We start from the raw sequence: 27003 nt of genomic DNA, 5'->3' as shown, positions 1-27003 counted from the left end.
TCATTATGTGGTGAAAACCTCAATGTAAATCAGGACGTCTCTCTACAGTATATCTATCCCTGGCTTTCGTTCTCTCAACATCCTCCTTTTATTCCATTACTTTCTGTCTAAAAGCTATTAAGAGGATGGAAAGTAGATGATTCATGGTTTTATTTTATCTCAGGAGAAGGTAGCGGGAAAAGCACTATCCTAATGTATATATTGAGTCAACCCTGCAATCAGGAATGAAACCAGGTTCACATAACTAATACCAGAGCTCAAGAACTGGAATCATCTCTCTCGTCCCCATCAGAACAATGTCCAGCCACTGAGTCCAGTAGCGGAGGCCTGTGTCCGTGCAGACGTCCGTGTTGCGCCGCTCTTCAGCCAGAACTGTGTCAGATACAAGGACAACCCTGCGCTGTCCTACGGCCTGCTGCATCCACCCAGTGAGTACATGGGAGATTACACCCCAAAACCTTTTTTTAAATACCTACTCCATATTATGGTACATGCATATAGCCAGCGGTGCATCAGATTCTAACACTAAATCAGGACAGTTCTCATACAACTTTTGAAGACCAGTTGATGATTTAAATGAATTGTTAGATGAAGTGTTTGTGTGTGTAAGTGATTCATTCATGTTGATGTTTCAGATCTGGGTGCCAATGGAACAGAGGCAGAGTCACTACTCACCAGCAACATTGCGCCCATGTACCCTGCTTTTAAAGGTGAGCAGGTCAAGCTAGCTGGCTAAGAGAGATAAATCTCAGGTACTGTGCAATAATAGCTCAAACACTCAACCAGGTATGTGTGATTTCTTATGGACATGCAGCTTCAGGAAATTACTTCTTAGGACACAGTGTCTTTGCAGGATGTATGTATAGGCCTACTATAAGCCTACTATTTTATCACTGGACTAATGGGTTTGTTTTATACTGATCAAAAAATTAAAAAATACTATGTAAAGTGTTAATTCCATGTTTCATGAGCTGAAATAAAAGCTCCCAGAAATTGTTCATATGCACAAAAATATTATTTCTCTCAAATTTTGTGCAGAAATATGTTTACATCCTTGTGAGTGAGCATTTTTCCTTTGCCAAGATAATCAAGCTACCTGAAAGTTGTGGCATATCAAGATGCTGATTAAACAACATAATTGCACAGGTGCTCCTTATGCTGGTGACAGACCACTCTAAAATGCAGTTGTCTCACAACACAATCCCACAGATGATTTGAAGGAGCATGTAATTGGCATGTTGACTGCAGGAATGTCCACCAGAGCTGTTGTCAGAGAATTTAATGTTCAATCCTCTACCATACGCCGCTTTAGAGAATTTGGCAGTACATCCAACCGGCCTCAGAACCGCAGACCACGTGTAACCACGCCAGCCCAGGAGATTCTTCACCTGCGGGATAGTCTGAGACCAGCAACCAGGATCTTGACCTGATTGTAGTTTGACTGTTGTAACCGACTTCAGTGGGAAAATGTTCACCTTTGAAGGCCACTGCCACATTGGAGAAGTGTGCTATTCACAGATAAATCCCGGTTTCAATTGTACTTGGCAGATGGCTGACGTGGCGTCGTGTGGGCGAGTTAACGTTGTGAACTTCATGCCCCATGGTGGCGGTGGGGTTATGGTATGGGCAGGCGTAAGCTATGGACAACGAACACAATAGCATTTTATCAATGGAAATTGGAATACATAGAGATACCATGATGAGATCCTGAGGCCCATTGTCCTGCCATTCATCCATCACCTCATTTCAGCATGATAATACACGGCCCCATGTCGCAAGGATCTGCACACAATTCCTGGAAGTTCAAATGTCCCAGTTCTTGCATGGCCTGCATGGCCTACAGCATGTTCCAGTTCCCGACAATATCCAGCAACTTCGCACAGCCATTGAAGAGGAGTGGGACAACATTCCACAGGCCACAATCAACAGCAGCCTTATTAACTCTATGTGAAGGAGATGTCGCACTGCATGGTTGGTTGACTGGTTTTCTGTTCCACACCCCTACTTGTTTTTTGAACGGTATCTGTGACCAATCGATGCATATCTGTATTCCTAGTCATGTGAAACCCATAGATTAGGGCCTACTGAATTTATTTCAATTGACTGATTTCCTTATATGAACTGTAACTCAGTAAAATCTTTGAAATTGTTGCATGTTGTGTTTTTCTATTTTTGTTCAGTGTAGTTTCTATCAGTTTTACTCTTAGGCTTACTCTTACAGCATGTAACACTCCCAGTCAGCATCTCTATTCTATTTTGAACTAGCCTTGGCCAATTAGGTATACATTTCAGCCCAAAGATCCAACTTCTGAGATAACGTACTAGGACAGTTTTTTCCCCCTTGTATTTTCTGTTAGATTGTACCATTTTTCCTAGGATCTAAGGTTCTAGTTGAATAGTGGAAAAAAGCTGACTCCATAGTAAATATTTAACTCTTAACAACAAGCTGTAGATTTAGGAGCAGGGTTTAAAACTCTCACACCAACTGAGAAATCTCAGATTGGTCTGTCAACATAAATGCTTCCCTGTGAATTAACATGGTAATCTGACCATGGTCATAGTGAACCATATTTATTCAGTAGACATAGGATCTCTGTTCCATTTTGTCTAGGAGACAGTAGTGTACAGTAGTGGTGCAGCAGGGCGTTACCATATCAGGCAGTGGTCACGGTAAAAACCCAGCCCACTCCCTAAGCTCTCTTTTAGTGTTTTATTGTTCACTTTCCATTCTGTGTAACTGGCTTGACAAAAGTGATTGCTTGCTATGCTATTCTAAAGAAGGGGAGTTTGTTACGTTTAAAATCCCACCCATTTTGTACTCTCTGCTTGGCACGTAATGTCATGTGAGAACATGAGCACTCCTGATGCAACAACTTGTGGTATAGTTACTCATAGACCGTCAATGTGTTGGTAGTAGACCTAAAGGTGTGTTCCTGACTTTCCCAGACAGACAATGTTGCTAATGTGGTGTGGGGTCATGTCTACTCTGATGGAAAATAATAGCACAGATTTTTAAACACTGGGCTGTAGGATACTGTTTGGGACTCGGTTATGGGATAGCGGTTAGGATGGTACAATATGATGCCACCTTGTGGGTTCCATATTGATGAAAGGGAGATGCAAATAGTTGTTACTTTTGTTGATGCCTGTGGACAAAGGTAATCCATCATAAAAGGGGTTTATGAAGTATGATATGAAGTATGATATGTCATGCAAGGGGAATTTGTTTTTTAAATCCATGAACAGAAGCACTCTGTGGATAACTTTACAAACACTCACTGCCCTCTGGTGGCAAATGGTGAAAGTCTACAGAGTAGAAATGCTGATCTAGGATCAGCCCCCAACACTGTCCATTTAATAACATTTATTATGATCTACAGGGCAAAACTGATTCTAGATCAACAGTCATACTCTAAGACATTTTTGTGAATACGGGCCCTGAAGACATTGTTCAATGACTTCTTGTTTTAATAAAGTATATGATTGTATGTCTGCAGCTGTTTGGACGTACTTCCATGACGTCCTCCTGGTGAAATATTCCCAGCAACTGAATGGGGTCAACGTTATGAGTGGACCTATCTTTGACCAGCACTACGACGGACACTTTGACACTCCTACAGTTAGCACACCACAGTAAGTGTTCATCATCCATGAGTGTTGTTGCTGCTGGCTTTTTTTGAATTCTCAGTTGTACATGAACATGTTTCCATCTTTCTCTCCTGCAGACATGAGGCTCCCATCCCCACTCACTTCTATGTGATCCTGACCAGCTGTGGAAACTCTTCCTTCTCCCCCGCTGACTGCCAGGGTCCCCTGGAGACCACCTCCTTCACCCTCCCCCATAGACCAGACCACACTGAGACCTGTGCTGTGAGTCCCACCGCTCTGGCTGGCTGTCCTACTCTTTCCTACTGGGCCACCTGAAAAGCCTGTTGAGGAAATGTAACATGTCAACAGACCAAAGGATGGCTGAGATAATCAGACCTGGTTTAAATAGATGCTGTATGTCAAATACTTTCAAATACTTGAGCAGCACTTCATTTAGTTAGCCGTGTACCATGCAACCAATTAAATCGTCTCAAATGTGCACATTTCAAGCTAAATCAGCTGCACCCGAAATATTTTCAGGAATTTCAAAGTATTTGATTGTGTATTTGACCTAGGTCTGGAGATCATATGGGATCCTCTCTAGTTTTGCTGTCTATGAATATTATTAGTGACTCAGCCCTCCTTTTCCTCCTCCTCCCTGTCTCCTTAGAATGGCTCAGACTTCCAATGGGTCCAGGAGTGGGCCCAGTTCCATGCTTCCCGGGTCCGAGACATAGAGCTCCTGACTGGACTCAGCTTCTACCACAACAGGATATCAGTGGAGGAAACGCTACAGCTCAAGACATTTTTACAGACTTTCTAAGATTTCAAGAAGTTGCCTCCGGCAGGTTTTAGTACCATATTTTTATCGCTGTAAGGCCTTATTACACATATGCAAGTAAAAAGACCAGGGCTAAATGTGTAGCCTTGGATCCCATTAAATTAAAAAAGGTGTAACACTTATATTTAAGTGCATAAAGAGGGGAAAAAGCTGTACTGTTTAAGTGAGAAATTGCCTGAAAGTCGCTTGAACCTCAATCATAGACTTTAAACCAGAAAGGCATACACTGAAAGAAGCCAAGTTATGAGACATAATATAATAGACCGTTGTCTGTTTGGACTTGAGCCAGAACACTGAACCAAAGAAGTCATAATTACAGTGCATTTCGAAAGTATTCAGACCCATTTTCTTGTTACAGCCTTATTCTAAAATTGATTAAATAAATACATCTACACACAATACCCCATAATGACAAATATAAAAATGTTATAGAAAAACTGAAATATGACATTTACATAAGTATTCAGACCCTTTATGAGACTTGAATTTGAGCTCAGGTGCATCCTGTTTCCATTGATCATCCTTGAGATGTTTCTACAACTTGATTAGAGTCCATCTGTGGTAAATTCAATTGATTGGACATGATTTGGAAAGGCACACACCTGTCTATGTAAAGTCCCACTTGAACCCAATCGAACATCTCTGGAGAGACCTGATAATAACTGTGCAGTGACGCTCCACATCCAACCTGACAGAGAAGAATGGGAGAAACTCCCCAAATACAGATGTGCAAAGCTTGTAGTGTCATACCCAAGAAGACTTGAGGCTTTAATCACTGCCAAAAGTTCTTCAACAAAGTACTGAGTAAAGGGTCTGAATAGTTATGTAACTGTGATTTCAGTTTTTTTTTATATACATTTGCAAAAATGTATGAAAACCTGTTATTACTTTGTCATTATGGGGTATTGTGTGTAGATTGAGGGATTTAAACACATCTATTTTAGAATAAGGCTGTAACGTAACAAAATGGACAAGTCAAGGGGTCTAAATACTTTCCGAATGCACTGTAGATCCATCTACCACTCTGCTGAACCCCAAACACCCCTCTTTCATCCCAGAAAAACAAGGGGAAAGAGTGAGAATGGAAGAAAATACGAGGAAACCGGCATATAAATAGGAATTCTATTTGACTAAGTGATTATAATAGCTGGGACATTCTCTGGAAACCTCAGACATTCTGGAATGCAAACGCTAGTAACGGCCACTGGCCGAAGACCTGAAACACTGCCAAAGTTTTTGACTCCGATGTCTGTGATTTGGAGAGTTGGCTGAAAGACATGGAATGGATGCTCAAAAAAAGTGTTTAGTCTACAAGAACAAAAACCGGAAAACCACACATTCCACACACATGTTCATGGTTGCACTTGCCAAATGGTGTCATTGTATGTTTGACTAGATAGTGTTTTTATTTTGTTAATATCAATGTTTTTATATATTGAGTTTATTTTTATTGCTCTGTCACTGTAAATTAAAGGTTGTGAAGTTGATGTGGGGAATTGGGATTAAATTCTTGACAGGACTATTGGTGTGTGCACATAAGTATGTGGTGTACATGTGTTGTGGTTGCAAATACATGTACATGTGTGTACTTTGGTCGTGACAGGAACCAGTAATACCAAGATTAGCATGACTCTAAAAGACAAAGTACACAGTGTATGAAACAAGATATGCAGTACATGACATCCAATGTACAGTTGAAGTCAAGTTTACATACACTTAGGTTGGAGTCATTAAACTCGTTTTTCAAACACTACACAATTTTTTGTTAACAAACTATAGTTTTGGCAAGTTGGTGAGAACATCTTTGTGCGCGACAAGGAATTTTTCCAATAATTGTTTAGACAGATTATTTCACTTATAATTCAGTGGGTCAGAAGTTTACATATACTAAGTTCACTGTGCCTTTAAACAGCTTAAATTCCAGAAAATTATGTCATGGCTTTATTACAGGTTGCCATTTTCCTCACACATCTGCCCATAAGTAATGACAGCTATAGTGACAGTGTACAAACATCTCTGCAAAGGATGGGCAGGAACGACCTTGGGGACTCATAAAGCCTTGTTTAACACAGCAAGACTGTAGTCTTAAACAGTCTACATTGGCCATGCTGTCAATCCAGCATTACTTCTGCCGTGTTCAAAACAACTGGAAACTCGGCACTGGGAAATCTCTGACTTCAGTGAGTTCAAGACAACTGGGAACTAGCTCCGACTGGGAAAATACACTTTGAACAGGCATCTAACTCGGAATTCCAATTCAGGAACTTGGGCCTACACATTGTTTTTTTCCAGAGTTCCCAGTTGTCTTGAAAGCACCTTAAATCTGGAGAATGCCAGATTTTGATGACAAAGTTTGATGTCAAGATTTGCCCACTAAGGACCACCGTGCCACCTTCTTGTTCAAGTGAGCACAGCACAACAAGGTGAATTTATGCTGCTGCATAAATTATATTATATGACAGGGAGATATGTATACTGTAGCTAAGAAAGTAATGCTAAGTGTATGTTGTTTAGTAATCTGTTAATAGCCCATGTGCCTCACCCTAATAAGTAGGTCCCTTTCCCCCTCATAACTTAGCCTACTGTTCTGACTTGGTGGTGCACATGTAGTCTATAGCCTGTTTTAGAGAAATGTCACCATCAAATATTGTAAGAGCTTTCATTGTCTGCTTATATGCCCCCTTTATTTATCCTACAGTTCTGACTTGGTGTACAGGGAGAATACTGTAAGCCAATGTTCTGAATTCTGTCGCTGTACAGTTCAAAAGTGCTGGACACATAGTTATATTGACTACATCCATTCTAACTCGCTCAATGTCTTAATCAAAATTACAGATTGCCTCTTATCTGCTCGTCGTCCCCTTATGACATCGTTTGTACATCTCAATTGTCAGTAGAAACCACATTTGCTTCAGCAAGTCAGCCATATCATCTATGTTTTTTTAAAGGCAGTAAATTAGGTTTTGCTGCCAGACAAGGCTCTGCTGATAGCCAGATGTATCAATGATAAGGATTCACTCCATGGTGCTGAAAATAAATCTCTGCTGTTGAGACAGCATTACGTAGGTACTAACAATTTGTGGGCACCATTTGTCAGCTTCATAGTGCAATTAATGCATTGCTTAGTGTTGTGTTGTGGCTTAGAGTTTTCCACACCAAGATTGACATGCTAAAATCGCCACTGCCTGAGAGGACCATAAAACGTTTTTGCATATAGTAATTCAGAGTTCACCCTGTACAGATAGATACAAGTTACCACTGAGATCATACATCCATATAGATAGCATCCGCGTTGTCCTCAGTAAACAAGTTTCAGTGTCACGACTTCCGACGAAGTTGGTTTGTTCGGGCGGCGGTCGACGTCACAGACCTTCTAGCTATTGCCGATCCACTTTTTCATTTTGCCTTGTCTTCCATCACACCTGGTTCCAATTCCATCAATTACATGTTGAGTATTTAACCCTCTGTTCCCCCCCCCATGTCTGTAATTGTTTGTTGTTGTGCCTGTGCACGGTATGCTGTTAGTTACCGGGTTTTGTTTGACCCATTTATTGAATTATTCTGTTGACGGTGGTTTATGGTTATTAAACACAACCGTTGTAAATCAGTTTCTGCTCTCCTGCGCCTGACCTCTCTGCCTCCAGTAGCATCGCATTACATTCAGACAGAAACCAGACATGGATACTATAGTAGTATTCTACCACATTCAGTGCTCTGGATACTGTACCAAAGAGATAAAGGGCTGACTAGTCCTTAAATAAATAAAAAAATTGTCCTTTGTTCCTTGACCGTTTTCCTTGCAACTCCAGGTGTCAGACAGCACAAATTAAGGCAGAGCCTACAAGACAACAACAAAACCTCTCACAATGGGGTTCCATTAATAATGGCTAATTTTACAAAAATACTTCCTCCCCTGCCACACACACCCTAAACCGGGCCCTCAACAGAGAAAACCAAAGGAAGAAGAAACTGCACCCGGGGCCACTTCAACCAACCTCATTCACCTCAGCTCTGTCAAGCAGCAGTTGTGTGACAACAGGAAGGAAGGAAACAGAAACTGAAGTGTTTTCCTTGTTACCTTGGCTGCACATAAGAATCTGCCTCTCTCAGGGTGACCACGAGTCATACAAACAGCACTGCACTGAGGCCTCAGCTCAAGAGGTAAGATCCTGTCTTCATCTGACTGTTTTACTTTTTTTGGTGGGGGGCTTTGAGAAGAAACGGCTCATGCAGCTGATACAGTAGTTGTTCTTCAGTAAGTGTCACAATTGTTTTTTCTTTGTTTGATTGGTTTGCACATGAGGCAATTTTAAGGATAAGATAAGAAACTAGGTATTCCATGAGGTCAATGCCTCAAGGCCTTGTCAGCTTGGTGGCCTCTACCTAACCCTGGCATTTCTGGATGATTCTTGGGATTTAGTCCTTCCAGTTGCCATCCACAGTATAGGACTATTGCATATTCCATTACTGCAATGCTCAGCAGTATACTAAGGAGGTAAATTACTTTTAGAAGTGATCTACAGCCTCTACAGAGCATTTAGGATTTATCTTTATGACTGTGAGTGGTACTGTAGGTGTTTGAAATTGCTCTCATTCTGAATCTGCTGCAAAGCAATGCATAGGTTTCTATTCTGTGGTTGTTTCATCTGTGCTCTCTTTTAGTTGTCTGCATAGCCATGGCTCGGCAGCCGATGGGCGCTTAGATCTCTTCTGTGAGAAACACTGTTGTAGTCACCACATGTCAATTCCATTTCAATTGAGTCAATTCAGGGAGTTAACTTAACAATTCAGGGAGAAACCCATTGCTTATCCTTGCCTAGATTGACTGAATTTAAATTGATCTCAACCCTGGTGAGAAATGCAACCTATTTCAGAGGAGCTTTATTTGGTATCTGTGTTGAACTGTGAGGATACAGAAATGCATTGGTGGAAAAAGACTCCAACACTCAGACATCATTTACAAACTAAGCACGTGTTTAGTGAGTCCGTCAGATCAGAGTTATTAGGGATGACCAGTAATGTTCTCTTGAGAAGTGTGTGAATTAGCCCATTTCTTGTCCTGCTAGGATTCAAAATGTAAATAGTAATTTGTTGGGGTGTCGGGAAAATGTATGGAGTAAAAATAGTAATTTTTATTAGGAATGTAGTGAAGTAAAAGTAAAAGTTGTAAAAAATATAGTAAAGTAAAATACAGATACCCTAAAAAACTACTAAAGTAGTACTTTCAAGTATTTTTACTTCATTACTTTACACCACTGAAGAAATGGTGGTGTCTCCTGTTGCTATGTACATCTCTTCGGACGAGTTGAGTAAGGTAAGTAAGTATTGGTTATCAGCGAGGTAACTTCTTCCAGGAAACGTTTCTATGCTTGGGTAACGTGTCTGTGGGCCCCTTGAGTTCTCACAGCAGACAGACACGTTTGTGGTCCCACACACATACACTGGGCCGGCTCCAGGCATAAGCGACATAAGCGGTCACTTAGGACCCCCGGCTGCTGTGAGAACGCACTATACTCTCATGGTGCCCACTTTTTTTTTAAATTAACTCAGTCGGGGTCTCAATTTACTACTGAGAGTAAGAATAGTACAATTCAATTTCAAAACTTGGTTGTGCATCAGCAGTGACTCTTATTTTGTCAGTCACTCAATTAGCTGACAATTGGTCAGCTATCTAAACTTGTGTTAATCATGGCCGAATACCAACCAGGCACACAGCGCACATGACTAGGGGGCCTGACCACCATGTGGCCACATTGATCTTGTTAGTCATTCTCACTCATATCATATTAACATGGCATAAGTCATGACAAATTGTGTAGAATTTTAGGAATTTTGCTTTCTGTCCTATTGCGGAAATTCTCGTTTATGTTTCACCTCCGAAGAATGACACAGGCTGATAATGCGTATTCACTAATTGGGGATGGGAATGTTGTGGTGATTTCCACGTGGAGTGGAGAAATAAAAACAAGAAACTGTCAGTGTAGCTAGCTAGCATGCTAACTTTATCTAGATAGGTAAAGTTAAATGTTGTTGCTACACTGTATTCAAAAGATTAGCCAGATGGCTAGGCTATGGTTGGTTCTGGATTTGTCAGAAGTAGATCCAGAAGTAGATCCAGAAGTAGTTAGGGAAAACTTTGCCACAGATGGATAGGAAGTATCTTTGACTTTGCCATCTATTGTAATCTCTAAAGTTTTGGCATTTTCTATATATTGCGGCAGCGAATGAGCCATAGAAAGAATAACATTAATCTCCAGTAATATGGCTAGCCTAACTATTGAACGGTTTGGACTACATTATGATGGACATGGTGCAACCATTAGTATTCTGCTGCAGGCTATTCGGCTTAGCTACAGCAATGTCAAATCAGCCCGTGCCAGTCTTGGGGAAGCTACACTGAAAATATAGTTTACTTAGCTACCAATTACTTCACACTGGAACTTCAGTTACATTAAAGCTAAAGTTAGAAAAAGTAGTTCACTACATCCAAACTACTAGATAATTATCATATCTAAATCTGAAATGTCATAGACCATAAATTGAAAAAACGGATCACTCTGGAGTCAGATGTCAACAGAATGTGTAATTTAGCCTAAACACAAAAATAAATAGACAGTGTTTCAAGCTAGAATTAGGCAGGTTTTATGTGAAACAAGTCTGTAAATTCTTGCCAACTTCACCTATATTTCGTTTTCATTTAGAAAAAAAAGATTGTGTAGTTCCAGTAGTTAGCTATACCACATGTCAAACAGTAATGAACAACTGAAAACACTACCAATATTTGAATTTAGTGAGGCTACCACCAAGCTACTGTAAAATGTAATTAAACTAGAAATGTAATTACATATAGTTCACTACACTGGCCCGTGCACATTACATGTTTCTCACAACTAGGGGGAAGTCAAATGATACAAAGTACAATGACTTTGATCATGATGCACGCCACAAATTATACTGTTATGTATCAACAACCTGAAAGCAGCTTACACGAAACAACAATAGAAATGTAACAGCACAAAATAGATACATCCGTGCGGATGCCTTTTCATTATCGGATAGACACTTGTGATTTCTAGATGCACTAATCAAAGCAGTAGCCTCGTACGAACCATCCTGATCTCGCGAGCTCACATTCTGTTTCTCTACTACACGAAACACAGTCTGCATTAAACACTTAAAATACACACCCTCAAATTAAGTGGACACTTTATTTGTTTTATTAACAACAAATCAATACAGAAAGTACATGTAATATAGATTAGTAGCACAATTTCTAACTTATTCAAAATCGTTTTTACTTACATTTGTATGTTGACTCCATATTGACGATGAGGTTCCATGCTTTGGCGGACTTTTCTTAGCGGATGTACAATCATTGCGAATTGAATTATTAGGCGTTTCAGGCTTCGAAGTGAACATCATTGTGCACTCGCAAACTCAATTAAAAACGAGGGCTGACGTTGCAAACTTATTTTGCTTGGCTATTATTTGGACTGACGACAAATATAACAGAGGGAATTCCCCAAAGGGCATAGGGCTGAGGGTTTAGGGCCGTCTACTTCAAGCTTGAAACGGAGCCAGAATGTGAGCTGGCGAGATCAGGGTGGTTATTATAAGGCTATCAAGGCAGTGGAGCATGGTCAAACCATTCATCTCGGAGCGATGGGGGAAGCGGGATTCCAAAATGCAATCAATTTCACCATTTACAAAATACAGACTGGCTCAAAAATAAGTGAAACTTGACAAATTATCTAATGGATTATGATAATTTGCTGGTAAAGAAAAGTGGAGGTGCAAAACAAGACATTTGCTCCATAGTTCAGGCGAAAAGCTGTTTGGCTCAGCTAAATATGATCGATTATATTGCTCAGCTCACTCGCGACTCGCAAAGAGGAATAACTTTGCAAGTGTTTCTGATTAATAAATGCCATGTTGGTTGGTGGTAACATTCAAATAAAACCCAGCCCTGAAAAGATATGTAGACTGAAAAGTATTAGCTTGTCATATCACAAGGCCTGCAGCATACCACCCTGCATCCGACTGCTGGCTTGCCTCTGAAGCGAAGCAGGGTTGGTCCTGGATGGGAGACCAGATGCTGCTAGAAGTGGTGTTTTGGTGGGCCAGTAGGAGGAACTCTCTCCTCTGGTCTAAAAAAAATATCCCAATTCTCCAGGGCAGTGATTGGGGTCATTTCCCTGTGTAGGGTGCTGTCTTTCAGATGGGATGTTAAAACAGGTGTCCTGACTCTCTGTGGTTGCTTAAGATCCCATGGCACTTATTGTAAGAGTAGGGGTGTTAACCCTGGTGTCCTGGCCCAAATACCATGCTGGCTACCTAATCATCCCCAGCTTCCAATTGGCTCATTCCCTCCTCTCTCCAGTAACTATTCCCCAGGTTGTCTCAGTCAATTTACTGGTAAAAAAAAATAATAGGGCAAAAGCACTGAAAATATCTGAAGTTACCACATTGGATTTCCACATCAACCTGAAATATATAATACAATGATTTATTGACTTAAATTGTTGTGTAAATTATGGACATTGTCTTTCAGCCAAAAAGTAATAATTTTGGCTGTTTAAAATGTCAAAATGTTCTCTCCGCCCCGTGGTAAAATTGCAAGAAATAAACTTTCAAACTTACATTTTCTCTCTGCCGTCAAGAGAAGGGCCACTAAAATGTTATGCCATCCATGAGGTGGGGGGGGGGCCCAACCAAATCTTGCTTAGGACCCCCAGAAGGACCTAAGCGAGTGTGTGCGCACATACACACACACACAGTGAGGTGTCCTACTGTCATTACTGTGGTGGATTGAATCAGGTCACCATCACGTCTGGGAATTCATCATCCTCATTAACCAAGCATAGCCCTCATCCCCATTATCTACACTTAAGCTGTCATGGTGGTCTGCTAGCGCCGGTAATCATTAAATTAGTGCATTTCACCATGACAGTTTAACGGTTTAATATGACGGTCAGAAACGGACATTTGCCATTCAAATTTAGTGCTGTAAATGGTATTGAAGTTAGGCTAAAGTCTGATGCTGCATTTGAAAAACAGCTCCTGAAAATACCTCATATTTTTTATAAGCATAATTTCAACCCCCGCACACAATTGAGAAACAAGTGGAAGAGCTACTTTTAGTTTAGTTTAATACATGGAATATTAATATATTATAACATTGTATTGTATAACTACAGTATATTATCAAAAGATAGCAGTTAATTGAATAGAAAACTTGTTACACTTGTTGCACTCTTTCTGCTCAGTGTCTCCTGTCCACTCTCTTTATCAGAAATGCAGAAAATGACAATGACACCCTATTCCCTATCTAGTGCACTACTTTTGACCAGTACCCATAGGGCTGTAGGGAATAGGGTGTCATTTGAGACAGAACCATAAAGATGCTGCTGCTTCGCCATGGGGGATTGATCACATTAATTGTGACACCGATTGTTTACAGTGGCCCTCTGCTGTCTTGGAGAAAGGCAGAGACAACACATGATGGCATCCAGTCACTAATTAGGCTCTTTTACCCTTTCTCACCATGCTTCAGATTACATCTCCTCTCCCAAACCAAAATACACTCTGATGACGCTCTTTCTCACCATACTTCACATCCCGCCTCCCAAACTAAAAAAAGAAAAACAGAGACATTAATAATGCAGCGGTTGGCATTTGGATAACGTGTGTGTGTCTGTGTGTGATGCCTTCACTGGAGCATCACCACAATACTGGCAGAGTAGTCAGCTTGCTGTGACTACTCTGTGGGAGCTGTGGCAGGACCAAATGGGATTTACTATTCTGAGCAAAGCACTGTGACATTAAGGGCAAGTGTACAATACAGGAGTCGGGAGGAAGGGCGAGATACGTTCAATGGGTTATCAGATGGCTGTGATACTGTAGCATTATACACAGCACCAGTGGAGGCTGCTGAGGAGAGTACAGCACATAATAATGGCTGCAATTGAGTTAATGGAAACCATATATTTGATACCATTCTACCTATTCCGCTCCAGCCATTACCACGAGCCCGTCCTCCCCAATTAAGGGGCCACCAACCTCCTGTGCACAGCATGCGGCATTGTCATTCTGTTGGTCTTTCCCTGTTCTGCCTTAGTGAGTGGGATGGTACTGTGAGGGCTACAATGACTAAATGACTGGTTGCTCTTTTCTTGACCTAGTGAACAAAGTGAACATCAGTCATCGGACTTTGTGAAGAGGATCCCTGCGACTATAGGTCAGAGTTTGCTTCTTGGATGCAGCACTATGAATGGGTTAGAGAGCAGAGCGTAAGAGGTAGTGCTGGTCACCAGAGCACAAACATATCAAGGTCTGTGATGCGAAGCGGAGAGAGCTTCTGTGAATATCGTGACAGGGACATGGGATGTCTCTGACTGTGCAGCGAAATCAACATGACTTTCATTCTGCCCTCGGTCTGGTAACAAGTGCAGACGTCGTCCAGCTTGAAGCAACATCCGGCACCCAATAAAAAGAGAAAGAGGGTGGAACAAAGGGAGGAGACAGAAGAAGAATAAGCGAGAGAGAGAGAAAAGGAGAGACTAGAGAGGTAAAGTGGAGAGAAGAAAGAAACTCACATTTTTACAGATGGATCTGGGCGTGCTCAAGGCTCTGGAGAGAGAGAAGGTTCTGGAGGTTCTTCAGAGAGACAAACTTTTACGCAGCACGGATGACGTCAGGATAAGGTAGACAACATCATTTACTTCAGCCAAGCTTTTCACATTTACTGCATGGACACACTGTATAACAACAACACTCAGAGGGTACTTCAGGATCTGTGGAGACAATGACAACGCTTAACTGATGCCCCTCAAAATAGTATTCACAATCGTTGGTGTAAAATGTATCATTAATACTATAATGCATTTAATTACAATGAATTGCCAGTGGCTGACTGACAGGAAAAGTGGATGCGAAGAGATGATCAGTACAGTTAAAGCACTGCCATCATTACTGTACCTCAGGCTGCTGAGGGGAGGATGGCTCATAATAATGGCCAGAACGGAGCAAATGGAATGGCATCAGACACATAGAAACCATGTGTTTAATACCATTCCACTAATTCCACTTCAGCCATTACCACGAGCTTGTCCTCCCCAATTAAATTGCCATCAACCTCCTGTGCTGTATCCCCCACCTGCGACCATCTACTGTTACAGGAGGCTGAAGACGGAGCTACAGGAGATCCGAAGGAAAGGTGCCAAGAGTTTTGCCCGGCAGTACAGCGAAAGGACTTGCGCCCGCTGTCAGAGGCAGCTGGGAATGTTCTGGAACTCGGGCGCCGTGTGCCGAGGCTGCAGCCACCTTGTCTGCAACAAGTGTCGCGTGGGCGTCTCCGCCCTGGACTGGAAGTGCACCGTCTGCCACGCCTACAGGTAGGAGGCATGTCAGTGCCGTAACATAGACTTAGATGTCAGAACCGTAACATAGAAAGTTATGTCAATACCAAAACTGTAACATAGACTCACATGTCAGCACTGTAACATAGAATGTTATGTAATTGCTATAACATATACTTTTATGTTAGTGCAATAACATATTGTCATGTCAGTGCCGTAACATAGAATGTATGCTCTAACCTCTAACCTCTAACTGTATGCTCTACCCTCTAACCTCTAATTGTATGCTCTACCCTCTAACCTCTAACTGTATGCTCTAACCTCTTTATTATTGGTATCCTCTATCCTTTATTCAATATTTTAAGGCGTGTTAACATGTTGAGAGAATGAACTGACAAAATGTACAGTATTTCCTTTGTAATCTAAACCAGGGCTGTCAATATCGGTCCTGGAGGGCTAAAACACTTCTGGGTTTCATCCTGTCCTTCTTATAAGGGACTAATTCCAACCTGGGACAACAGGTGAGTGTAATTTACTAGCAAGTAGAAACAAAAACCAGAAGTGTTTCGGCCTTCCAGGACCCGAATTTAACAGCCCTGGTAAACAAAGGATAATTTATCTCAAATCCATTTCTTCACACTTCTTAGGAAGGTTAAGATCAGGTCAGGGGAGTGGTTTTTGGAAGAAAGGGACAAGAAATTTCCACCTGACTCGGGTTTGTTTCCTTTACCCATCACATGACTAATTCTCTCATAAGTAAAATGCCAGTATGAAAAAGTAAGAACCCATATGCACTCATGAAATTACTCAAATGTAAAAATGCCTTGTATGTCTAAAAACACAGCTATACAGTACAGTACTAGTCAAGTAATACATCATACAGCTAGATGTGTTTCAGCTGTTTTGCATGGTATTGAAAAGTGGTCTTCTACATAATATTCTGATGTGTGTATGGTTTAGAGAACTGCTTTGACTGAATAATGCATTGTTGCTGTCTGCTAGGACATTGCCTGGGAGAGTGGGATAGAGTCCATAACAGTAATATTTAATAGTGTATGTGTACTGGTGTTGGCAGCTATAGCAATACTCTTTTCATTTACAGAAAGGCATGAGACTGTTGGGGAGAAGCTACTAAAGTCTTACCGGAGGTTGAGGTGAGTCAATGGGCACTCATCATTTATAAATGTATTGTATACTACTGTATTATGTGACCATAGTGTCTGATAGAGATATTAGACACAGATGGATGCAGGTATGTACTTTATCAATAATTAAAAACATGTATTTCATCAGAAATTGGTGGGCAAAACACTGTTCAGTGAAAATATAACTTTTAAAAGCTTATTCATGTCAAGCCCAAATAATGGTTGACTTATCCTATACTTGTGTGGCCAAAGCATACATTTGTGAGAGGGAAAAAAAAACACTTTAAAAACCCCACTTCAAACTATCTGACTGTTTCAAAAATGTTTGGCATTTCCTCATATAACGTGATGTCACGTTAATGGCCGAGACGTCTCATTGGCTGACCTGGCCAATCAGCTGTTTACTTGTTATTACTATTTTTAGCAAACAGTATACACCCACACCGTTCAAACACAGAAAAGCTGCTTATTTAACTACTTAATTACATTTTGGGGGGGAAGAAAAACTATTTAACTTATATTGTGATGAATTATAGGTCATGTTTAATAGCATTCTCTGTGTGTGTGTTTCACTTTCCAGTCATATAACAGTCGTTCCGCCAACCGCTCCACCCTATTACGATGGTCCATCCTTCAGCAGATCAGGGGTAAGGTGAAATAAAGATATCCAAATGATCTACCTCTTAAAAGGCTTTAAAAACCATCTGTGAAGTAACATGTGCAAAAATGCTTAACTTATTGTAAAAGGGCAAGATAAACCAAGTAAAAAGGTACACAATGTATGGCTAAAACTGTCTCACCTTACACACACAATAATCTCTCAAACAATGACACACACCTGCTGTTAAAGGCCATTCCTTCAATAATTAGGTCAGTGGGACCACACCTGTGTTAAAACAGCCACTCAATTTACTAGCTAATCAGGATACAGACCCAATTAAAGGGATAGTTCACCCAAATTACAAAATGGCATTGGTTTCCTTCCTCTGTAAGCAGTCTATGGATATGGTCTGGCAGCAATCCATGCTTTGGTTATGTTTCCCTAGCACTGTTTCCACATGCTAACATTTTAGCGTTTGTGGCACAAATCCCACTCAGGTCATGGGCCCGATATTAGCATTTTTCGCGCATCATGTCCAAATCATCCAAAAGTATCTCAAATTGATTGAAGCTCAACAAAGTCACTTATAGAGGATTTGAACATGATGTCCAAAAAAATCCAAGAGGTGCAATTGACATTGGAGCTATAGAATTGCCTGGAATTATGAATTGTTAAAATGAAAGGGATTCTGCATACAACTTATTTTATTCAATAAATAGGTTGTGAAGGGCTTACTCCTTCACAGTTTCATGAACCACAATTATGACTTGGTCTATCAGATGTATTGTCAATCATCTCTAGGGACTGAACAATTCCTTTAAAAAACCATTCACCAAGTCTATGGAGGACCTGATGGTTTCCCTCACAAGCCACATGAGAAGTAAGTGACTCTTTTGAGCCATTTTGGTATTTATGAAGAAAAAGGCTGCATTCCAAACACTTAAAAGACACACCCTGGGCCTCCCTAGTGGTGCAGTGGTCTAAGGCACTGCATCACTGTACTAGCTGTGCCACTAGAAATCCTGAGTTAGAGTCCAGGAAACTTCTGTCGCAGTAGTTTTCGTTGCAAACTTCCCTTGCTTGGCTAGTCATTTGGGCCGAAGACAAATATGGCTACAGGGATTCCCACCAAGGGCATAAGGCAAGGTAAGTGGACTAGGGTGTGTCTTTTATGATTTTGAAATGCAGCCTAGGTCTCTGTAAAAAAAAAACTGTATGATCTTTCAATGTGAAGTAATTTTATGTACATCTTGGTGAGAACTAGGATCCAAGAAAATCAAAACAGTGACACATTTCCTCTGAGCGTTATCGCAAACCTTAATGTAATTTGTCGATAAGATATCCTTGCGATCAGTTGTCGGTGTTAAGGAAACCGCACCTAGGAAATAAGATAAGATATGATACTGTATCTATATTGAAGCTTGTTCGCAAGCAGCACGTCAGAAGTGCTATGTTATGGATGGAGACGGTCTGTGTGTGTTATCTACCCTACCGTTCGGGTTGCAGGGTTCTCCAGGTCGCAACAGGATGTACGAGTGGAACAGGATCTTCTTACAGTGGACAACAGGCGGGGACAGAGCACTGTCTGGAAAAGCCTCTCTGACACAAACATCAACAAATACAACAATGTAAGAGAAACCAAATACATATCAACCCCTCAACTTTGTCAAAGTATCACACTATCAAGTCACAGACCACATATATTTCGTCAAACCCCTGGGGTAAAATCAAAGAGACCCCACCTACATATGACACGTAGGACACTGACAACTATTTCAGATAGGAAAGAGGGAGACTTTAGAAACAGCTATTGGACCAACCTTTAATAATGATACACATTTCCATCTTGTCAAGAGGTTCAAGCCTCTCAGTGGAATGGCTAAGGTGTTGGACTGACAGACACAGGGACCCGGATTCAAGTACCAGTTGCGCTTCCCTGGAAATTCACTAGAAAATGAACAAAAGTATACTATATTTCAACAGACACAACCTCTCTCCTCAAAGCTTACCAAAGGCCCCAGTCTTACCAACCTGTTCAAGAAGAGCCGGAATGATGACCAGAGCAGTTCCTCGTCAGGGGCAGATGAGGACCTTTCTCTGGGTTCAGAGTACTCATGGGGAAAGAGGGTGAGTTGAGTGCCCTGATGATGAAGAAAAGAGACATAAAGAACACAAGGGACTTGTGCAACAGCAGCCCGTGCCAAACTTCACAATCTATTTGACATTTTATCAGATAAGGATTGTTGTTATGTGGTTGTCGTGTCTTTTTCATGTCTCGCATAGCTGCATAGTCTTGTCGCTGGCGGAGAAGCTAGAAAGGAATGCATCCAAATCCTCTGAATACATTACGGAATAGACCTGCATTATGCTGTCATAACATCCTTTTAAAGAGGCAATGTGACATGTTGATCTGTATATAAAAATATATATATATTAATATTACAGGGCAGTAGTGCTAGTAGCACTGGTACAGACTGTGGTCTCTTGGAGATCAACAGAGTGACAGGGGAGCTAAAGCTCGCCATCGCCTTCAACCACAACACTTCCTGCCTGGAGATCACAATAAACGGCTGCAGAAACCTGGCGTATGGAGATATCAAGAGGAAGAAGTGTCACCCGTATGCATTATTACTCAATACACCAGATTATAGAAATAGGCCCTACCCATCATTGAATGCTGACTTGATTGGGGAGGCCCATTCTAGTAATTCTATGTCTTTCATAACAGATTATTACTCTCTGTTGTACTGATATATCCATTTGCAAACTAGATCTCCTCACGCTGTACTGTATGTGTCAACATCATGGACAGGTACGTCAAAGTCTACCTACTGCCGGAGAAGTCTCAGAGCAGCAAACTGAAGACAACTATCAAGAGGAACACAACGGATCCCATTTATAATGAAATTTTACAGGTAAGGAGACAAATATTATGGGCCACAAAACATAGTAAAAAATTGTTCAACTGAAAATCAAAACAAGCTTCAATTTAGTGTCTAAAGAACACCCTGAACTGGCTTAAAAGTAGTGAGTGGAATAGGCTACATGGCAATGAAATCTCCTGTTTTTCATCCATCTACATATTGTATTCCCTGATGCACAGTGCCAGATCGAGAGCCCCTTGTTGTCCAGGAGTACTCTGCAGGTGTCTGTGTGGCACTCTGCGACCCTGAAGAAGAAGGTGTTTCTGGGAGAGGTCCTCGTCCCGCTGGAGGGCTGTATATTTAAGGACAGCACCACCCAGGGCTCCAACTGGTACCCCCTGTGTCCAAAGGTAGGGTATAACTGCTGACCATGAAGAAACATTCACACAATACCCTTTATCTTTATAAAACAATATTTTGGGGAAAAAGTTTTGTTCAACTTGCTGGTGTGTCTCCTCTGTCCTCTCTCTATCTCACTCTCTTATTTCTCTCTCGGTCAATAGCCTGAGAGTCCAGAAGGGAATGCAGTAGAGCAGGATACAGCAGGAGAACTGCTGGTCAGAATGAAGTTCACCTCCTTGTCCCAGCCATCCTGGGTTTGCCACACAGATGGTAAGTTGACTCTCTACCGTTCACGCACCGAAACGTTTTGCTACAGAAAAAATGTTTATATCTCAGTTAGTCCCTCCCTGTTTCATTCTGTTTTCACCTGTTTAGTGTCTAATGAATAAGACCTAATTTTGAAACAGTTTACAGTGTGTTTTTACAGCACCAGTGGTCAGAAGATCCTTATATTGGTTTGAAATTACCTTGATTTATTTTGTTTTTCCTCACAGCGGTTCATATTGGACCACATGATGTTGGTCAACTGACTGTTCTTGTCACTGGTGCCAAAAATCTGCCCACTAAAGCAAACAGTCAGAACACCTATGTGAAAGGGTAAATGTATGATTAGCGTGTGTGTTTGCTAGTGTCTGATATTGTGTGTCTGTTCTAGGTGTGTTGTGTGTTTATGTATCTATGAGTACATGTGTTTCATGCATACATACAGTACGTGTGTGTGTGTTTTATCAACTATATGTTTATGTTAGAGGAATTTAATTATTGTGTTCATTAACCAATTCAATGAAAACACTCTGTCCGTTTCTAAGAATTTGTAAGAGTGTTATTTGCATAAAATGGACAGAGACCAGTCTCAAAACTAATCAATAGCGTAGAGCTCTGGTCATAATACCATGTACATTGGTTTATATACCTCACATTTCGTCATAAATGTCTCTCCTCCTCTCAGATACAATGGCAATATAGTTCACAATCCTTCTCACATTGTCTGCCACCTGTTAAACAATCTACTACAAGCCCAAGGTCTCTCCCCTCCCTGGGTAGGGACAGAATGTCCTGTAAGGAACACAGTATTCCAGCCAGTCTGATGATAGCTCCATTTGTTTCTAACAAGGAACAGAAAGTCCTTGTTCTAATTCTTGACACAAGCTACACACATTATATTCAGTATTATGATTATAATAAGATTCATACAGTAACAGAATAGTATTCTGTTTAGTTATAATTCTAAGCTAAATGTGTACATAATTTAGTCATTATTCATAAAAAATCCCATAACAGTTTATCTTTACATGTTTGTATTTTAGGTGCTTGACTCTTCCCGGGCCCAGAGAGCTGGTCCAGAGGACCCCTGTCCTAAAGAAGCCCAGTCCGGTGTGGTCTCACCAGCTGCTCTTCAGCAGAGTCACGCCCTATGACCTCCAGATCTGCACTCTGGAGCTTGACCTCTGGGACCACACCCCCTTTACCTTCTCAGACCGCCTCCTGGGCTGGGTCAGAATGGAAGCCGGTAATATGGCTGTCTGTCATACCTTTACAATCATACAGTAGATTTGAATCAGTTTGCATAAAAATGAAATGGCGTAAATAGAAAAGTTTGACCAGGCCCATCCAAGGGGGCTTGAGGTGAGATACATTATTTGTTTTTAAATTCTTCAACTGGGTTTACTTCATCTAATACCAACTCCAGTTGTCTAAAATCCCAGACTGAGTCAAACGTCAATGATAATTGAATTAACAAGAGCACCTATGTCCTATTTCACACAAATGTAATTTAGAGAGCCATCTGAGGAAACAGGTTTCACCTATTTCACCTTACAGGGTATTGAGGACTCTCTTTTCATTCTCTCGTGCTAGCTCTCTGTGTGATGGACTCAGCTTAGTGCAGTCTCTGGTTTCACAGAACTATAAAACATTGAATAAATATTTGAGAGAGGAAGCAAGGAAGGACTGATGATGTCACTGACCTGGCACTCTGTTAACCACGTGTTTCTTAGGGTCGTCATGGCAACTGGTGCTGCAGACACCCAACATGTGGCATGACTTCAGTTTACCCATGCAAGCCAACATCAACAGCAGGAGAACATGATGTCAGAGTCAACAGGGGAAAAAAGCAACTGGACTGGACACTGTCTCCCCACAAGAAAAACCTTGGCACTTTAAGGGCTCTATTCAATCCGTATTGCAGAAATTCAGCGTAATTTAAAGGCAATGCTCCCACATTAGCGGAGTCTGCATTTACGGTAAACGTTGCGGATGTCGGCTCAATATGAAATGACTTTTACATTTCTGCAATACAGACTGAATAGAGCCCCTACTCTACCTTTACCTCTATTTGCACTGACTGTCAGGCCCTTGCTTAGTGAAAGTCCCTCCTGTTAACTATTTATGTTCAATTGATGACCTTTTATGTATTGAAAGGATGTTCTACTCAAAAGGAAACCTATTGTTCTTTATTACTGTTTTTAAAGGGACGTTCCACTCAAATACAACCCAACATGATTTTTCCACTTTCCTTGGAAAATGGCCTACAACTGAGGTGTTCAAGTGGAAAATCATGTTAAGTTGTATTTTGAGGGGAATATTCCTTGTGCTTTAAGCATGCTCACCTGATAACATTGAATGAATGAAAGTCATTAAACGTCTGAGAAAGAGACTGTCTACAACATAAGAAAACATGTGGTTGTTTCGTTCTTTCTTAGTTTCTTCTTGTCCTTTCTATTCATGAGTTTCTGTAACCTGTAGTTAACCCCTAGCTAACGTTTCTCCCTCAAGTCAGAAGATCAAAAAGTGAAAACACAGTATGAAGCTGTAATCATAGATCTTTATTGCCAATATGCTAAACACCTCATTATAAAATCCAGTTGAAATAAAGAACAGCGGGCCAGTTGCAGCACTGTGTTTTGGTTATAGTGTCAGTAATAACCGAGTCTAGCACACATCCACAGAGAGGGAACGGTGAGACTGTATTCCCGGTAAACGCTGCATGTGTCGGCTCAATCGGAAATGACCTTTACATTTCTGTAACGCTTCAGTGATGCAGACTGAATAGAGTCCTACGTGTTTTTGTAGAAGCATTTTTCTCCTGGAGAAGATGCACGTATGCCTTGGAAATGCTGCTAGCTACCGTGAACTGCATGGCAAAATGCTGCTAGCTACCGTGAACTGCATGGCAAAATGCTGCTAGCTACCGTGAACTGCATGGCAAAATGCTGCTAGCTACCGTGAACTGCATGGCAAAATGCTGCTAGCTACCGTGAACTGCATGGCAAAATGCTGCTAGCTACCGTGAACTGCATGGCAAAATGCTGCTAGCTACCGTGAACTGCATGGCAAAATGCTGCTAGCTACCGTGAACTGCATGGCAAAATGCTGCTAGCTACCGTGAACTGCATGGTCTCCTTAAGTTGATTTGATGACATACAGTGGAATATGTTCTAAAGTAAAAAAGAAAGTTATAATTTACAAATAAATCTCTTTAATTTACTGATCTAAAAGAAAACACAAAACTATCATTATTTTGGTTGATATAGAACCTGATACATTTTAAATGTTCTTGTGATCATTAGTAGAATAGCAGAAATATACAAACCAAGAGGAAATAACCCTTTTTTTAAATGAACCATTTATCATATAAATATTAAACTATTCATGATTTCCCAGATACTGTAGAGCAATATTAAACAAATGAAAGTGTTCAAATATTATGGAAAAGCACAATGAAACAGAACATAGTACACTTTTCTGCAAGTAAGAGTATGAAGTTAATATACTGTATGTTCCCCTTTCTGAGTGGTCCCTGTCAGAAAAAAATAAATATATATTACCCTTTTTCAAAATTGACACCACATTTAAGAAAACACCAAAAAGCAAGGCTCTGATTGGCTGTACTTGATGTCTATCAGGTGCACATCATGGCGTACTATTACTGTGTAGTCCCACAACTCATCATCACACCCCTGGTTAAAAATAATGGTGAGTGATTTTGTTTGATCGCATTAAATTACATACAACCAAAACAGAAAGAAGATTTGTTATGCTAAAAGAAAATAATATATATTTTGGCACTAGTAAGTTCTTTTATAAGAATTTGAAAAGCCTTTTTACAGGAGTAAGTTCTCACTAAGGAGGAACTGGTAAAAGTGGTGAGGCAGATGTGTGTATCACTCACTCTCTTTATACTGCTCCTGTGTGTGTGTGTGTGTGTGTGTGTGTGTGTGTGTGTGTGTGTGTGTGTGTGTGTGTGTGTGTGTGTGTGTGTGTGTGTGTGTGTGTGTGTGTGTGTGGCAGTGGAGGGATTAGTTCAGTGACCATTCAGAAAGGGTACGTGGCTGTGTGGCTCTCATGGCCTCTGGGGAGGGGCCTTCTTATAAGGCCTCAAACTCATCAATCCTCTGCTTGGTGTTGCCCGATCGGATCTGCCGCAGGGTCTTGTACTTGTCCCGGCCGGCGCGCACGTTCTCCGTGTGGAGCAGATCGTTCTGGGTATGCTTAGTGTCGTCGCGGGCCTGGGCCAGCTCCGAGCTCAGGGCCTGCAAGGAGGAACACGATGAGTCAAGAAGAAGTCAACCAGGGAGGAACATGCCAAGGACATGAGTGAACAACAGGACAACAAGCTGTTGAAGATCTGGATTTGAACCAGATCTTTATAATAATCCAATAAATATATCCAGAATATTCTATATATTATATTTAGACACAAATAGTACGTATGCAGTGTTAAACGCTTCACTTCTGCTCAGAAGCCGCACTATTCTGAGAAACTACCATAATGCTGACAGAGAAATTCCTCTGCTAGAGCTGCTTATTCCAGACTAACAATGACACATTCTCCTGGAAGGGAAACTCGAGTTGTTAACCAGATATTTTCACCTACCATTTTAGCTCCCTGGTAACATAATTTGAATGCCATATTTGGCTAAGTAGTTTTCACCTATTAGTCTATAATTATCTGTTGTAGTGGACTACCGAGTAAATATACAAATATATGTAATTCTGTACCATCCAATCAGAATTAGCAATGTGACAAATGGAAAAATGTTTTAAACTGCATTTATCTGTTTTCCGTTAAAACAACAAGACAAATTCATTTAATTCCACATGAATAAAAAATGTAGAATATGGTCCTATTTCGCATGGTGGTTCTATTGAGTATGTGACTGCTAGGGCGCAATGACGTTCTATCTATCCATCTCAGCCATAGGTTGAACCTCAAACCTAACACTTGAACCCTAAGCCCTTTATCACATGGCCAATTGCTGTTGTGTTCGATAGTGATCACACATTTGTAAGTGTTTTGGGCTAAATGAGCATTGAGACGATGTCCACTCGACACTTTTTTTGCGAGCTTTGTCTCCCGTGACCTGTCTTGTGCATGACTCACTCGCCATGAAACAGTGAGAAAGTTGTAAAAACAAAATTACATCTCTCTACTCCTGCACAAAATATGTGGAAGTATATCGGTTGCCAGTGAACTCATCAGCTGATTTAGCTTGTTGTAGCCTGCCTGCTGCTAACTAGCTTCACTGACAAACGCAGGGATGGAATTTTAGCTAACTAGCTAAGGATGTTGGGCAATACTGATAAACAGTGTGTAGCTTGGCACTTAATTAAGATAGTTTGACAGCTTGCTGATGAAGTTGTAGACATGTTCCCAGCAGTCATTCTGTACTTTAGCATGTTTCCAAAGCACCAATTGCCATGTTGTAACGTTGGATCAGCTAAAAGCGCAGCGCAGCAGCAGACTCAATAGGGGCAGAAAAGGCTTTGCTGAAGGAGGCACTGGTGCACTTCGCAAAATAGATGACATCATGAGGTAGGAAAATTATGTGGATATATTGACGCAACATCTCAAGACATCAGTCAGGAAGTTAACGATTGTCCATTTGGAAGACCCATTTCCGACCAGTGACCCCAAGCATACTTCCAAAGTTGTGGCAAAATAGCTTAAGGACAACAAAGTCAAGGTATTGGAGTGGCCATCACAAAGCCCTGACCTCAATCCTATAGAAAATTTGTGGGCAGAACTGAAAAAGTGTGGGCGAACACCAGCTCTGTCAGAAGGAATGGGCCAAAATTCACCCAACTTCCGACTTTAACTGTAGGTTGATTTTCAACCAGTAATATATATGATTCAAGACTGAGTGATTTAATGAATCAATGATTTAAACAATCAATCAAGTGATCAATCAAGTGATACTCAACC

At 41.0% G+C, this 27003-nt stretch overlaps 3 protein-coding genes across 7 annotated transcripts in view; 2 read left to right on the top strand and 1 right to left on the bottom strand.

Moving 5' to 3' along the window:
• Window positions 1-4882, top strand: part of enpp1 (ectonucleotide pyrophosphatase/phosphodiesterase 1) — a 39818-nt gene extending 34936 nt beyond the window's left edge. Inside the window, exons 21-25 of the mRNA XM_046291202.1 lie at window positions 293-428; window positions 636-710; window positions 3498-3633; window positions 3726-3870; window positions 4259-4882. Coding sequence (XP_046147158.1) covers window positions 293-428; window positions 636-710; window positions 3498-3633; window positions 3726-3870; window positions 4259-4411 — 645 coding nt within the window. The 3' untranslated portion in view covers window positions 4412-4882. The remainder of the gene's footprint in view (window positions 1-292; window positions 429-635; window positions 711-3497; window positions 3634-3725; window positions 3871-4258) is intronic.
• Window positions 4883-8530: 3648 nt separating this feature from the next.
• Window positions 8531-23469, top strand: sytl3 (synaptotagmin-like 3). 4 transcript variants are annotated; one of them, XM_046291207.1, is made up of 17 exons: window positions 8531-8590; window positions 14611-15132; window positions 15607-15822; window positions 16218-16307; window positions 16434-16501; window positions 16889-16940; window positions 17512-17578; window positions 18334-18412; window positions 19039-19160; window positions 19516-19659; window positions 19978-20150; window positions 20345-20447; window positions 20636-20806; window positions 20960-21068; window positions 21293-21395; window positions 22106-22308; window positions 22796-23469. In XM_046291207.1, exons 2-17 carry the CDS (start codon window positions 15035-15037, stop codon window positions 22885-22887), a joined length of 1890 nt encoding a protein of 629 aa, XP_046147163.1. In that variant the 5' UTR covers window positions 8531-8590; window positions 14611-15034; the 3' UTR covers window positions 22888-23469. The 4 variants fall into 4 exon arrangements, with proteins under 4 accessions (XP_046147163.1, XP_046147161.1, XP_046147160.1 ...); XM_046291205.1 differs by having other exon boundaries at window positions 14611-15822; window positions 19537-19659; XM_046291204.1 differs by having other exon boundaries at window positions 14611-15822.
• Window positions 23470-23602: 133 nt separating this feature from the next.
• The window catches only part of ezrb (ezrin b), a 55405-nt gene continuing 52004 nt past the window's right edge, over window positions 23603-27003 (bottom strand). For both annotated transcript variants that reach the window (XM_046291208.1, XM_046291209.1), the window contains exon 15: window positions 23603-25330. In XM_046291208.1, the coding sequence (XP_046147164.1) occupies window positions 25166-25330 (165 nt within the window). In that variant the 3' untranslated portion in view covers window positions 23603-25165. The remainder of the gene's footprint in view (window positions 25331-27003) is intronic.

The sequence above is a fragment of the Oncorhynchus gorbuscha genome, linkage group LG12 (assembly GCF_021184085.1).
Source record: "Oncorhynchus gorbuscha isolate QuinsamMale2020 ecotype Even-year linkage group LG12, OgorEven_v1.0, whole genome shotgun sequence".
Lineage (NCBI taxonomy): Eukaryota > Metazoa > Chordata > Actinopteri > Salmoniformes > Salmonidae > Oncorhynchus > Oncorhynchus gorbuscha.
This window is presented reverse-complemented; position numbering and strand designations above follow the sequence as displayed.

What these genes read in the sequence shown, in the direction of transcription:
- sytl3 (XM_046291204.1), top strand. Translation starts at nt 15,251, where the DNA reads ATGCCCCTCAAAATAGTATTCACAATCGTTGGTGTAAAATGTATCATT. An exon ending in CCTCACAAGCCACATGAGAA is followed by an intron (nt 18,413 to 19,038) that starts GTAAGTGACTCT and finishes TTCGGGTTGCAG; the next exon opens with GGTTCTCCAGGTCGCAACAG. An exon ending in CTGGGTTTGCCACACAGATG is followed by an intron (nt 21,069 to 21,292) that starts GTAAGTTGACTC and finishes TTTTCCTCACAG; the next exon opens with CGGTTCATATTGGACCACAT.